Source organism: Salmo salar, chromosome 10, assembly GCF_965601325.2.
Source record: "Salmo salar chromosome 10, fSalSal1, whole genome shotgun sequence".
Taxonomy (NCBI): domain Eukaryota; kingdom Metazoa; phylum Chordata; class Actinopteri; order Salmoniformes; family Salmonidae; genus Salmo; species Salmo salar.
In genome coordinates this window covers 25641441-25654987 of record NC_138300.1, presented here as the reverse complement: position 1 = coordinate 25654987, position 13547 = coordinate 25641441, and the positions used below count along the sequence as shown (strand labels likewise).

General features: G+C 44.0%; 1 protein-coding gene across 7 annotated transcripts in view; it reads right to left on the bottom strand.

Annotated features, from left to right (window-relative positions):
* Positions 1-13547, bottom strand: part of LOC106613851 (nuclear factor 1 C-type) — a 117706-nt gene that overhangs the window by 20477 nt on the left and 83682 nt on the right. For 5 of the 7 annotated variants that reach the window (XM_014216530.3, XM_014216528.3, XM_082956833.1 and 2 more), the window contains exons 3-7: positions 10772-10843; positions 10292-10366; positions 4529-4652; positions 3789-3913; positions 1009-1119 (exon numbers count right to left, since the gene is read on the bottom strand). In XM_014216530.3, coding sequence (XP_014072005.1) covers positions 1009-1119; positions 3789-3913; positions 4529-4652; positions 10292-10366; positions 10772-10843 — 507 coding nt within the window. The remainder of the gene's footprint in view (positions 1-1008; positions 1120-3788; positions 3914-4528; positions 4653-10291; positions 10367-10771; positions 10844-13547) is intronic. The other 2 variants (XM_082956836.1, XM_082956837.1) reach the window with 2 other exon arrangements.

Below are 13547 nucleotides of genomic sequence, written 5' to 3'. Positions count from 1 at the left end.
CGTGTGAGTGCAATTCTCTACACTCAGTGACTTTAATACAACCACTCTTCACGGGAAAAAAATGGATATACATGTAATGAAATGACTCAGTCTTTGCGCCTCTCCTTTGGTACAGTACCTATTGCAAGAGTTTGTGTTTCACATTTAGTACGGCAACTCTATCAGCACCACGCGCTAATTTAGCTGACATATGAGGATGCACGGCCAATTCATTTTAATAGCGGCTTTAATTGTTCATGCATCATCCAGCAAACGTTTGGCTGGGGAACACTACCCAGTGGGAGTTCTAGACATTTCAACTAGGGGGCCAAGCTGGGGCCAGTTGTACTGTTAGAGGGGCCAGTTACATTAGACGTTATTGTTGTCATATCGTTTTCTTCACTGCATTGCAGGCATTAGCAGGCAAAAGACCATGTTCCGCGTTGCCACTGTCTAAAACGGATGTAAAAAAAGAACGATAGCAAAAATGTGTTATGTAAAAATTATTTCATACTGCACATTTAGGGGGGCCACAAGGGGGTCCAAAATTGTTGTCACAGGGGCACTGCCCCCCCCCACCCGAACCGCTAGTGACACTACCTGCTCATCGATTACTCTTCATTGACTCCACAACAAATTATCTGTCACAAATTATCTGTTCACGGGATGTTCAATTAAAACCTCAAATAATGCATTGCCTGAAAGGAAGCTGGTCTTGTTGAAAGCATAATGCCTGCAGTCAGAGCCTACATCAGGCTTAACTCAACAGATACAGGCATTAAAAATGTGGAACTATGTAGATAGTGTTGCTGTTGATGATGAACCTCCGTACGAGACACTACATACTGAAACTTAGCTGTGGAGAAGTACGACACGTCATCTCTTTTTTATTGACAGTTCAGACCTTTTTGATATTTTTATAAACATTTCCCATCCTTGGGGACGTGCATGTGTGAGGGTGATGTATTGTGGCAACAGTGACAAGACGTCTCCTGTGAATGTGATTTGCATAAGAGTGTGTGTACTGACCACTGTGCACTGCGATGACGGGCCGGTGGTGCTGTGTGAAGCCGAGACGTGGGGAGCTCTCCTGAGGAGACGGGCTGTCCATCTCTGTCTTCTTTACTCCAGGGGACATGCCTGGACACAGAGACACACAGAGGGTGTTACTGATGCCACTAGGACTCCCATAATAAAAATGCCTGTCTGGAGAAGACTATTGAAAAGACCCTACATTTAATTGCCCAATTGAATCTGCTACTACATGGCTTTTGTAATTACAGTAACTCACCACAGGGTGGCAGGGTGCATTGAGGAGACCAAGTAAGTCCTCAGTGCTGCAGCACATTGCAGTGAGCACATGGGCTCCCAACTAACTTCCTCATTGAGGGGAAACAACAGGATCAGAATCAATGTTATATTTTGGTCAGGCCTACCCCAAATCCGGTTAGTCTAGGTAGATCACTCACATTCCCAAGAGGCCTGCAGTGCCTGATACCAGAGTTGCTTAGATGTGCTAAACAAATGCATCTTTGTTGCAGTGGTATTACTGGCAGGGTGCAACCCTCCTCCTCCTCCTCCTCCTCCTCCTCCTCCGTGTTTAGTTTGCTATCGCACATAGAATGTGCGTGAGGAACCCTTTCTCCACCCAGCTCGGGCCTGTTATACATTAGGGTATTAACATTGCACAGCTCTTTGTTTCCTTCTTAGGAGTGGTGGAGCACACAGTACACAAGTTCTTACTGTGATGCCGTACAGAGGGAGTCAGTCATGGAGTGATGGAGGTTTCTCTCTCACACATTATACATTTATACCCCTCACTCTAATTGTTTTCTGAGAAAGAGATTGAGAGAGAGGGAGGAAGACAGAGAGAGAGGGGGAAAGCCTTGTTTGACAGCTTCCTCTTCCCCTGCTCTACCCCAGCCCTCTGTCTCAGAGTGGAGTGAGTAAACCAGAGCTTTTCAGGAATGTCAGAGGGCAAGCTGAGGTTCAACGGGAGACTTGCTCATAGGATAAACATGCACGTCCGGCTTAGTGCTGGGGGCTAGGCAAGGGCAGCCATTACAGCACTGACGCTAATTACCTGATCACACTAATCTGACTGACCACTCAGCTCAGTCTTCAAGGGTCTAGGCCAACCCACACATCTACCTACTGTAGTGACACATTATATTAATATTTACATTACAATATCTTGAGAATGTATCTTTTGAACAAAGTCTACAGAGTATGAGATGTAAGTGCGGCTTAAACCTCCTTAACTGAGAGTTGGTAGTGCTGGTGACCTGAGCCAGGGGTCAAACCACAGTTCTACAGGAGGCCAGGCATTACCCTTTCCAATCCAGTAGCCCCACTGCAGACTGACGCAAGCTTCCCCTAGTATAGAGACAAGCTTCCCCAGACCACCTCTACCTGGGGTAGGTGCACAAACATCCTCCTCTCACACAGCCTATAGCCCCCCCCATCATCTCAGAGCAATCATCCGAAGGGGTCGTTAAAGAGGAGCTCGTTAGAGCTGTCTAGACAGGAAGAGAGTGAGCACGACACGAGGAGGGCTGGGCCAGACTCCTGCAGGGTCTCTGACGGGGTTGGAGCTGGGGGGGAGAGGGGCCTGCTCTGCTCTGTTGACCTCCACAGCTCTGGTGTCAGCATCAGGGTCCCTGTATTGTGGGGCCCTCCTGGAGCCCGGGGCCCAGCCGGGGCCACTCTGGTTAATAGCACCACAAAGCCCCCAGACACACCACCAGGACCCTTTACAGGCCACTGGACACTCTATTAGCGTAGCGTGAAGAGTCCACCACAGTTTAAGAGCATTAGATCATATGGGAGACCGAGAACCCCCCTGGTAGAACAACACACAGTGTGTTAAAAACTCTGGTAACAGTTCTGTTGTAAAGATGTTGATCCTCCTCCCACTTACTGCTGCCAACCCATGATGAGAGAGCTGCCTCGTGGCTCGTACACACGTGTGTAGTGCACTTACTAGGCAGGCCCCACTCACTCTGCACACCCACTACCTGACCACTTACTCTGTCCCACACTCACTCACTCAACCATTGGACCACACTGTGCATGCTGTAACCTACTCATCCTATTTTTACCAGAACCAGGTCAGTGCTGTTGGGGGATGAGGGTCATACTGTACAAGACCATGAGAAAGGCACATGCCATTTCAATATTTAAAATACTGCTTTATACAATCATCTTGAAACGATTGCTTGTATCTAGATGAGAGATCCACAGTAGCTTTCCTGTTTACTAAATATCTTTGTTAGGAATATTATTCCATACTAGCAAACTGATAGGTGAACCTGAGGTGAGAGGAAAGCAAGAAGGAAGCTACTGCGACGTTGCATCTGTGGATTCTGCTCCAAGGTACCTTGGGCCACTTGACTTTTTGCAGACTTTCACAAAAAATGTTGGTTCATTAATTAATTACGACTTCAGGCTCAATTTGGGAAATTTGAAGCTGCGTACTTTCTGTTTATAACATGATATATTTATCATTTTCTCTTTTGCACTGTGTCAGTGGCTTTCAAGGTAATTGAAGTGAAAGTACGGCCTGATATTTCAGCTGTTTCCCCACTGTGAAAAGTACGAGTTGATGTTTCTCGACAGCCCTAATGAAGAACATTTAAGAGGGACACCAGAACTGAGTCACCGTTTGTAATTACTGAAGAGTTGGAGGATAGCCAGTGTCCTCAGCATGACATCATGAGTTTGTACTAACTGATGAGCAACAAGCACTGTCCTTGTCAAAACTATATAATAGTTAAGAGTTTGTGTGGAAGCCCAGAGGGGATGCTCACCTCCTTCCAGATCCTCTTGCCAGTTGCGGGAGCTGCTAGCCGGGGAGTTTGGAGAGGTGTAGTACTCCCCTCCAGGACTGGTGTCCACATCATCCTCCATGGAGCCTGACTTGTGCCTCTTACTCCTGAACGTCACACAAAGGGAGAGAGGGAGGAGGAAATAAGGGGAAGGCAATGTGACATATTGACAGTTCAAAACTGTGTATAAAGTATGCACACACGCACAGTACACAAGTGGGTCAACACCGGCAACCTGGAGATGGCCGGGAGGAAACTGAGCAGCTCCAGGATTCTCAGGTAAACCAGTTATTTACGGTCTCAGTTTGTCCCAGCTTTACTTGACGTTTCCAGTGAAAAATAAGACAATAAGTCACAGCTTGTGTTTTGGCAGTGTTGCACACGCCCAGATAAATCACATGAGGAACAGCCATTGTCACTGTAGTGAAGGTCTTGTGCTTTCAACACCAGGATACTGCTCTCTGTGCACCAATAAAAACAACCATACAGTCCTCCTGTCATCTGCCAAGTGGTTGCACATCCAGCCATTCACTTAGCCTCCTGTTAATATGGAATGTATTCTAACATTCACTCTAAATGTGAGTTTATTCGCAGGGTAGAGTACAAACAAACTGAGTGTTATGTCTATTTGAACTATATGCAGTATATTCATTTTCAGTCTAGATGTGTGTGTGTGTGTGTGTGTGTGTGTGTGTGTGTGTGTTTCGGGGCTGGGTACTGACCCGCTGGAGGAGGTGCTGGGCAGGGTTCTCCTCATGCCCACCCCTGAGGGGTTAAGGTCATAGGCCAGGTGCCCCTGCAGCTCTCCCAGAGAAAAGTTAGGGCCTGCCCCTGTCACCACCGGAGCTGCACACAACACACAGGGGGGACAGGTCAGTCAGGGGAGGAACACACACTGTACCACACTTTCAATTAGACATCAATTATCTATGGAATAACACTTAAATATCTACATAAATGACATAACACCATCCTCAAGCTCACTCACAACGCAGCTGAAGAAGTGTGTCGCTCTGTGAGCAAACATATTGTGTTATGTGTACTTCAAAAATCTAATCAAATCCAAGTTTATTGGTTGCGTACGCAGATTAGCTCCAACAGTGCAGTAATACCTAGCAATACATAACAATACACAAATAATCCATAAAAGTAAAAAGAAAGAAATTACGAAATATCAGAACGAGCAACGTCACAGTCCGGAATTTATATATACAGTACCAGTCAAAAGTTTGGACACAACTACTCATTCAAGGCTTTTTCTACATTGTAGAATAATAGTGAAGACATCAAAACTATGAAATAACACATATGGAATCATGTAGTAACCAAAAAAGTGTTAAACAAAACAACATTTATTTTATATTTGTGATTCTTCAAAGTAGCCACCCTTTGCTTTGATGACAGCTTTGCACCCTCTTGGCATTCTCTCATCCAGCTTCACCTGGAATGCTTTTCAAACAGTCTTGAAGGAGTTCCCACATATGCTGAGAACTTGTTGGCTGCTTTTCCTTCACTCTGCGGTCCAACTCATCCCATCTCAATTGGGTTGAGGTCAGGTGATTGTGGAGGCCAGGTCATCTGATGCAGCCCTCCATCCCTCTCCTTCTTGGTCAAATAGCCCTTACACAGCCTGGAGGTGTGTTGGGTCCTTGTCCTGTTGAAAAACAAATGATAGACCCACTAAGCCCAAACCAGATGGGATGGCATATCGCTGCAGAATGCTGTGGTAGCCATGCTGGTTAAGTGTGCCTTGAATTCTAAATAAATCACTGACAGTGTCACCAGCAAAGCACCCCCACACCATCACACCTCCTCCATGCTTCATGGTGGGAACCACACATGCAGAGATCATCCGTTCACCTACTCTGCGTCTCACAAAGACATGGCGGTTGGAACCAAAAATCGCAAATTTGGACTCATCAGACCAAAAGGACAGATTTCTACCGGTCTAATGTCCATTGCTCGTTCCTTGGCCAAAGCAAGTCTTTTCTTCTTATTGGTGTCCTTTAGTAGTGGTTTCTTTGTAGCAATTCGACCATGAAGGCCTGATTCACGCAGTCTCCTCTGAAAAGTTGTGTCTGTTACTTGAACTCTGTGAAGCATTTATTTGGGCAGCAATTTGAGGCTGGTAACTCTAATGAACTTATCCTCTGCAGCAGAGGTAACTCTGGGTCTTCCTTTCCTGTGGCGATCCTCAGCCAGTTTCATTAAAGCGCTTGATGGTTTTTGAGACTGCACTTGAAGTAACTTGAAAGTTCTTCAAATGTTCTGTATTGACTGACCTTCATGTCTTAAAGTAATGATGGACTGTCGTATCTCTTTGCTTATTTGAGCTGTTCTTGCCATAATATGGACTTGGTCAATTACCAAATAGGACTATGTCCTGTATACCACCACTACCTTGTCACAACACAACTGATTGTCTCAAACGCATTAAGAAGGAAAGAAATTCCTTAAATTAAGTTTTAACAAGGAACACCTGTTAATTGAAATGCATTCCAGGTGACTACCTCATGAAGCTGGTTGAGAGAATGCAAAGTGTGTGCAACGCTGTCATCAGGGTAAAGGGTGGCTACTTTGAAGAATCTAAAATCTAAAATATATTTGATTTGTTTAACACTTTTTCTCATTACATGATTCCATATGTGTTATTTCATAGTTTTGATGTCTTCACCATTATTCTACACTGTAGAAAATAGTCAAAATAAAGAAAAACCCTTGAATGAGAAGGTGTGTCCAAACTTTTGTCTGGTACGTACGTACACACACGTACACACACATACACACACGTACACACACTGTACAAAACATTAAGAGCACCTTCCTAATATTGAGTTGCATCCCATTTTTCCCTCAGAACAGCCTCAATTCATCGGGGCCTAAACTACAAGGTGTTGAAAGTGTTCCACAGGGATGCTGGCCCATGTTGACCTCAATGCTTCCCACAGTTGAGATGTGTCAAGTTGGCTGGATGTCCTTTGGGTGGTGGACGATTCTTGATACACACAGGAAACTGTTGAGCATGAAAAACCCAGCAGCTTGCAGTTCTTGGCACACTCAAACCGGTGCGCCTGGCACCTACTACCATACCCTGTTCAAAGGCACTTAAATATTTTGTCTTGCCCATTCACCCTCTGAATGGCACACACACACAATCCATGTCTCAATTGTCTCAAGGCTTAAAAATCCTTCTTTAACCTGTCTCCTCCCCTTCATCTACACTGATTGAACTGGATTTAACAAGTGACATCAATAAAGGATCATAGCTTTCACCTGGTCAGCCTATAACATGCCAAGAGAAGGTGTCTTTCATGTTTTGTACACTCAGTGTATATATAAAGTGGGTAAAGCAGTATGTAAACATTTTTAAAGTGACCAGTGTTGAATGACTATATACATAGGGCAGCAGTCTCTAATGTGCAGGGTAGAGTACTGGGTGGTAGCCGGTTAGTAACAGTGTCTAAGGTTCAGGCCAGGGTACTGAGTGGTAGCCGGTTAGTAACAGTGTCTAAGGTGCAGGCCAGGGTACTGAGTGGTAGCCGGTTAGTAACAGTGTCTAAGGTTCAGGGCAGGGTACTGAGTGGTAGCCGGTTAGTAACAGTGTCTAAGGTGCAGGCCAGGGTACTGAGTGGTAGCCGGTTAGTAACAGTCTCTAAGGTTCAGGCCAGGGTACTGAGTGGTAGCCAGTTAGTAACAGTGTCTAAGGTTCAGGCCAGGGTACTGAGTGGAGGCTGGCTAGTGATGACTGTTTAACAGTCTGATGATAGAAGCTGTGGAGATAGAATCTGTTTCTCAGCCTCTTGGTCCCAGCTTTAATGCACCTGTACTGTCTCTGCCTTCTCGATGGTAGCGGGGTGAACAGGCTGTGGCTCGGGTGGCTGAGGTCCTTGATGATCTTCTTGGCCTTCCTGTGAAGCAGGCTGCTGTAGATGTCCTGGAGGGCAGGCAGTGTGCCCCCGGTGATGCATTGGACTGACCGCACCACTCTCTGTCGGTGTGGAGGGACCATTTCAGGTCCTCAGTGATGTGTACGCCGAGGAACTTTAAGCTTTGGACTCTCTCCACTGTGGTCCTGTCGTTGTGGATGGGGGAGTACTCTCTCTGCTGTCTCCTGTAGTCCACGATCAGCTCTTTCGTTTTGTTGACGTTGAGCGAGAGGTTACAAAAAGTGGACCATCCCAGCTGCAGTCTGCTACTGCACTTCAACTCTCAGGACAACAGTATGAGGATGTAGCAGCCATCTATCAGCATTTACCGCATTTCCCCTCTCAGGTTTCCACTAATGTCATTTATATGGCCATGTGCATTAATGGCTGCCTGCTACTGTGCTGTGATCAGGCTGGAGTGGTCAGGGATGTTGTTGCAGTATACTACGCTAGTGTGTACTATACTGTACTGAGCCGTGGGGAGACAGTGAGCTTGGAGAACAATGTCCCATTTGTTAGGGCAGGTACGCTTATTAACAGTGGGATGGCGTCACTACAGCTCCCCAGGCAATCAATCTCTCCCTGACTCATACACTGTACCGAGACGCTGGGGAACACAAGACAAAGGGAGGTTTCATGGATCTCCAGTGTAGAAAGTCCTTCACGTGCACCTTACAGGAAACTCTGGCCAAAAAGGAATAACCATGGAGGGATCTCCAAACATGAGCAGGGGTGGTTGAACGCATAGAAACATAATTATTAGAACAGGAATCCCCCTTTAAGTCAATGTGTGGGATTCTATTTCTATGGTTGAGCTGGATAGCCGTGGTGATCCAAAGCAGTAATAACAACACATTCTGTTCTGTTTAATTACACTGGTAAAGTAGGTCAGTGGAGAATTCATAACTTCTAAAAAGCGGCTAATGTCTCATAGGATATGCATCCCATATGAGGCCTGGGTAAATACAGTAGAAAGCACTTAAAAGTAACATTAGTTAAATAAGCTAATTACGTAGTCTAAAATCATCGCCGCTTGGGGTTTAAAACACACGCTTTGATATTAGCGTAAATACATGATACAAGTGTTGTGGAGTTTGTGATATGAATTTGAATGTGTCACATAAACAGAGGTGCAGGTGATAGCTGTTATAGCATAGCATCATGTGCAGCTGAGGATTTGGGGAGTGGAGGGAGTGAATCTGAAATAGCAGTCTTTTCCCCAGAGAGACCAGATGGCAGGTGGTTAATTGAAGTCTTTAACTACGTTTCCTTCCAATTAGTCAGTCAAGGCGTGACATGGAAAACAGAGAGCCTGTTTGACAGGCGTAAAGTGAAATGTTTTCCCTATGCACAATAATAACTCACTCACTCATTTAGTTTTGATAATTGTAGCTACAGCGTTCCCCATCAGCTGTCAGCTGTGGTGTGTGCGTGAATGTACGCGCATCAGAGCTTGTTGCTCTTACTGAATGACCGATGAAGACTGACCCTTTGGAGAACGGCATATCACTGGGAAAACTGAAAATGTGATCAATTACATGTGACAGATGGCCGAGCTTCTCTCCCTTCAGCTCCCTTCACATTAGCCCTCTTTCAAATCGGATTCAACTCCATTTCTTAACCTAATGAAATAACGGATGCAAATGACAAGTCAGATTGGAGGGTAAGTGAATGGAGATCTCAGGTGGTGACCAGTGAAGCCTGTGTGTGGCTGGGAGAGGGTGCTTATTCATACAGAGTGATTAGAGGCTGGTTGGCCATGTGGGGGCTGTGTTAATGTGGCCCTAATTCACTGCTAATGCCAGGCCTGGTGAGCACAGCATCCCCAGCCAACGACTGAGCTCAGAGCATGCAGTACAGCGCACATAGCCTTGGCAATGTGAATAGAAAATATTGAATGGATATAACATCTGCAAAAATCAACCCTGAGACAGATAAAACGACATAAAGGACGAGGAAGTCATAAAAAATGTCATTCTAAAGCCATATGATCTGATTCCCAGTCAGAAATCCTATTGAGTGTCTGATGGGGTGTAGACAGCAAGGAGAGGTTTACTCTGCATGTTGTCTATGATTAATGCTGTAAGTGGATTACGTTAGTATCTCCCGCAATCCTGGACCTGGATATTCCCTACCATCTTTATCATCTAGCCTGTTATAGCATCCATGTGTTTCCTACCTCTGTGTATCTATCTGATGGGGATATGGTTGAATTGCAGTGAAACACGCAGCATTGCAGAGACTAGGAGCTCAGCTACTGAGGGGAGCAGTGTGACTGCCAGAGAGGCTGGGAGTTTCCACCCCCTGCCTGAGGGCCAGAGTTAGTGAGCTAGCAATGTTTTCACTGAAGAGGGCTGTCAGAACTTTAATCACCATAGTTTATGTGACACATGTCCAGCTCCTAAGCATGTTGATGTGTAAGTTATGGCTAGGAAGTTATAATGAAAGTAGCCACACATTACGTTTTAAGAACAAAATATGGATTTTTGTTATATTTTTCCATTCAACCACAAATATATAAAACCACGAGTAGCTTAATAAAAAGGTGAAAAATCTTACTTCTGGACACTTGCACCAGCTCTGTTACATTAAAAACTCCTGACGTCACAAAGCTTTCCTGAAACTCAGGAGCATCTGGAAAACACAGAGATGAGTCACCATGGAGAGTTCTATGACATAATACAACAAGCATCACAGTAACTTCTCACTTTTCAGAGACATCACAAGAAAAGGACACAACAAATGGCAGAGTATCAGCAAGCCAGTAAAACACATTTAAATAATGTTTTAGCCTGATAGAAACCTGTAATATATTGGATTCCATATATTACAGTGAAAGGTATTGTGTGTGTGTCTGTGAGTACTGAATTAATAACTATCTCAAAGCTTATGTCACTGTCTGGTAGTGTGTAAATGTGTATGAATAATTCAGTGTGTGTTGGTATTTGGATGTGTCTGTGTGTGTGTGTGTGTGTGTGTGTGTGTGTGTGTGTGTGTGTGTGTGTGTGTGTGTGAGAGAGAGTCCATCGGGCCCCTTACCCATGGTGGCAGCTCGGCTATCCTCCTGATCTGACCCAATACCTGTGCGTGGGCTACTGCTCTGCTCTGACTCTGAAGAGAGGGAATGAAAGGAAGAGAGAGGGGGTAGAAAGAGACAGACAGAGAGGGGGTGGGGGGGGGGGGGGGTCAGAAACAAGTCTAAACCCAGCATCATTTGTCTTACCACATAAAAGGCTCATTTAAGGGTGTTTAAGTAGTTGTAAACAGTCTCAAGAAAATAACCTATTTAGTGAGAAATAATGTGAATATTAAAAAATAAATAATAATAATAATAAATATTAAAAAGGTTAAGCACTATATTAAATAGATAGTACTAAAGCTATTGTAACAAGTAGGGTTTCAATGTGAAACATGACCCAAATACCTCACTTAATAACTTTCTTGTTTAGGAAATGTAACTCTAATCCAATTGCAAAAAAGGTTTCTGGCAGGCTATTTTAGTTGTTTTGCCAAAATGTACACTCAGTGAAGCGTCACAACAATGGCAAGGCCACACAATCCAACCAGAAAAACAACGTTTATTTGTGTGAACTGACACCTGGCAAATGCAGATAATCCAAGTAAATCAATAATGTGCGGTCCAAACCAGAAGAACACTAGATTTACCACAAAGAGTCTGGCTGGCATTCCAAGTGAACAGCAGTGAAAACCTAAAAGATAAATAAATGGGGCTCTCTTCTATCAGATAGGCATGACTCCACTCACAGATCAAAGCCACAAACATTCCACAATGGTCCACATGTTGGAGTTTAGAGCCTGTGGAGGGAGCGCCTCATTGAAATCTTCACATTGACTCCCCGTCACTAGAACAAGCACCCTGCTTCCCTCTACACTGGACAAGTGAGCCAGACATAGGGCTGTTGCGGTGACCGTATTACCGCCACCCCGGCGGTTGTGGTGGATGAATCAGAATTAGTTGGGTAACATAGATAATTAAGATGTTTTAATTTGGTAATGCAGAATTAGCCACCACACACACGGTCACGAGTCATGAAGGCAGTCAAATTCCACATGACCGTTTAGACACGGTAATTAGGCTTCTCCAAGCTCTGATGCTGCTGCTGGTCATTAGTAGCCTACCAAACTTGATAACTGCACTCTATTGTCCCATTAAACACTCTGACATCAATGCTATGCAATTGCGGCAGAAAACAGAGTGATGGCCACTAATAAAAAGAGGAGGATCCCATCAGCTTCTAACAGGCTAGGCCTATTATATTTATTTCTCAACTTTCCTAATATTACGCACATTGCTTATATTTACAACAGGAGTATAGCCTATATGGCTGGGATGAAGAAAAAAAAAACATGGGGAAAAGCGTCCTCCATTTGCTATTTAAGTGCATAGATGACATGTATTTTTTCCCACTGCCCCAGTTTCGATACAGGTGCACGATAATGGTCAATTCTAAATCAAAGTAAATGTCACACATATTATTTAGTATATGTAAAGACAAGATTAAAACAAGAATAGTCTGATGGGTGACAATATTAGCCTATCACTTGTGAATGATATATTATCACTTGCGAATGATGCACAGCATAAACAATGCCTTTTTTTTTGCAACTCGTTCTAATCAAAGTTGCACACCTCATGTAGCCTAGCCCATAGGCCTATATGTTTTAATAAGGTTGGTTTCACAACTAAAGTGACCAAATAACTTAAAATTAACCACATTAATCTGCTTTACAAGGGGTGTAGAGCCTAACTGGCATACAAGCAGCGTGTGAGTTTCAAGTTTGGGGAAGATCATTTTCACCATAAAAATGCAGCTTTATTATAAAAGCATTACATGCTTTTGCAGTCACTTTTGATAATGGTGTTTTCCACTAATGGAACATTTGTGTTTATAGCCTACTACCATGTGTGCACTGCTGTGCTTCTAATGTGAAGAAATAGCCTAATAGTTTATCAACATTTTAAGTTAAACGTTCTGATTGACATAGGCTAGTGCTTTTGTTGTTTGTTAGGTCTACTCATCTTGTTGACTGACGAAAAAAAATCTTCATTATGCATTGGATAAGGACGCGTGCGGTTGCATCCCCGATGTGTCTGTCTTAACTTGTAGCCTGTGAGAAAGACCCAATCACGTGACAGAGAGCCGTGTGAGTGAGAGACGCTTCCAATTGCGCAGCACACTCAGGGTGAAGGGCACAACGCAGCACTCCGGGCCGCAAAAGGCATGGATTTTTTTAGGGTGCATTACGTGGAATTCGAGGCATTATCAAGTGCTTGTCAAATTGTGAATGAGAGACTGATGTAGTGTGTACAACCTGCGCAAATAACAAAGCAGAGCTCATGCCTTTCAAGCGACTTTTTTTCAAATCATCATTAGAGTCGCATCATGCAGCCTTACAATGTATTAAAAATCAAAACATATAGCCCAACTAAAGTTACATTAATATGCCTAAATTAAGCATATAGGAATACCTATCTCTTTGTTAACCGCTCAACACAGAATAGCTGCATGTGCGCACACCCTCAAATCGTTTGGATAAAATATTTATATTTTATTCAGCTTTGTTCAATTGTATTCTTCATACTATAAAATAATGTCACGGAATTCTAAGTAAATCTTGTCTGCTAAATGACCTAATGTAGCCCACAGCCATTGGGCATAGCCACATCAGGACCTAACATAAGGACAACTCAGAGAATGCTATTATGTTCTTCTGAAACAGACTACATTTTCTTCATATCATGCTTCTTTAGACCTGTCTAAAATAAATAATGCACTTATTGTGCAGGTGTAGG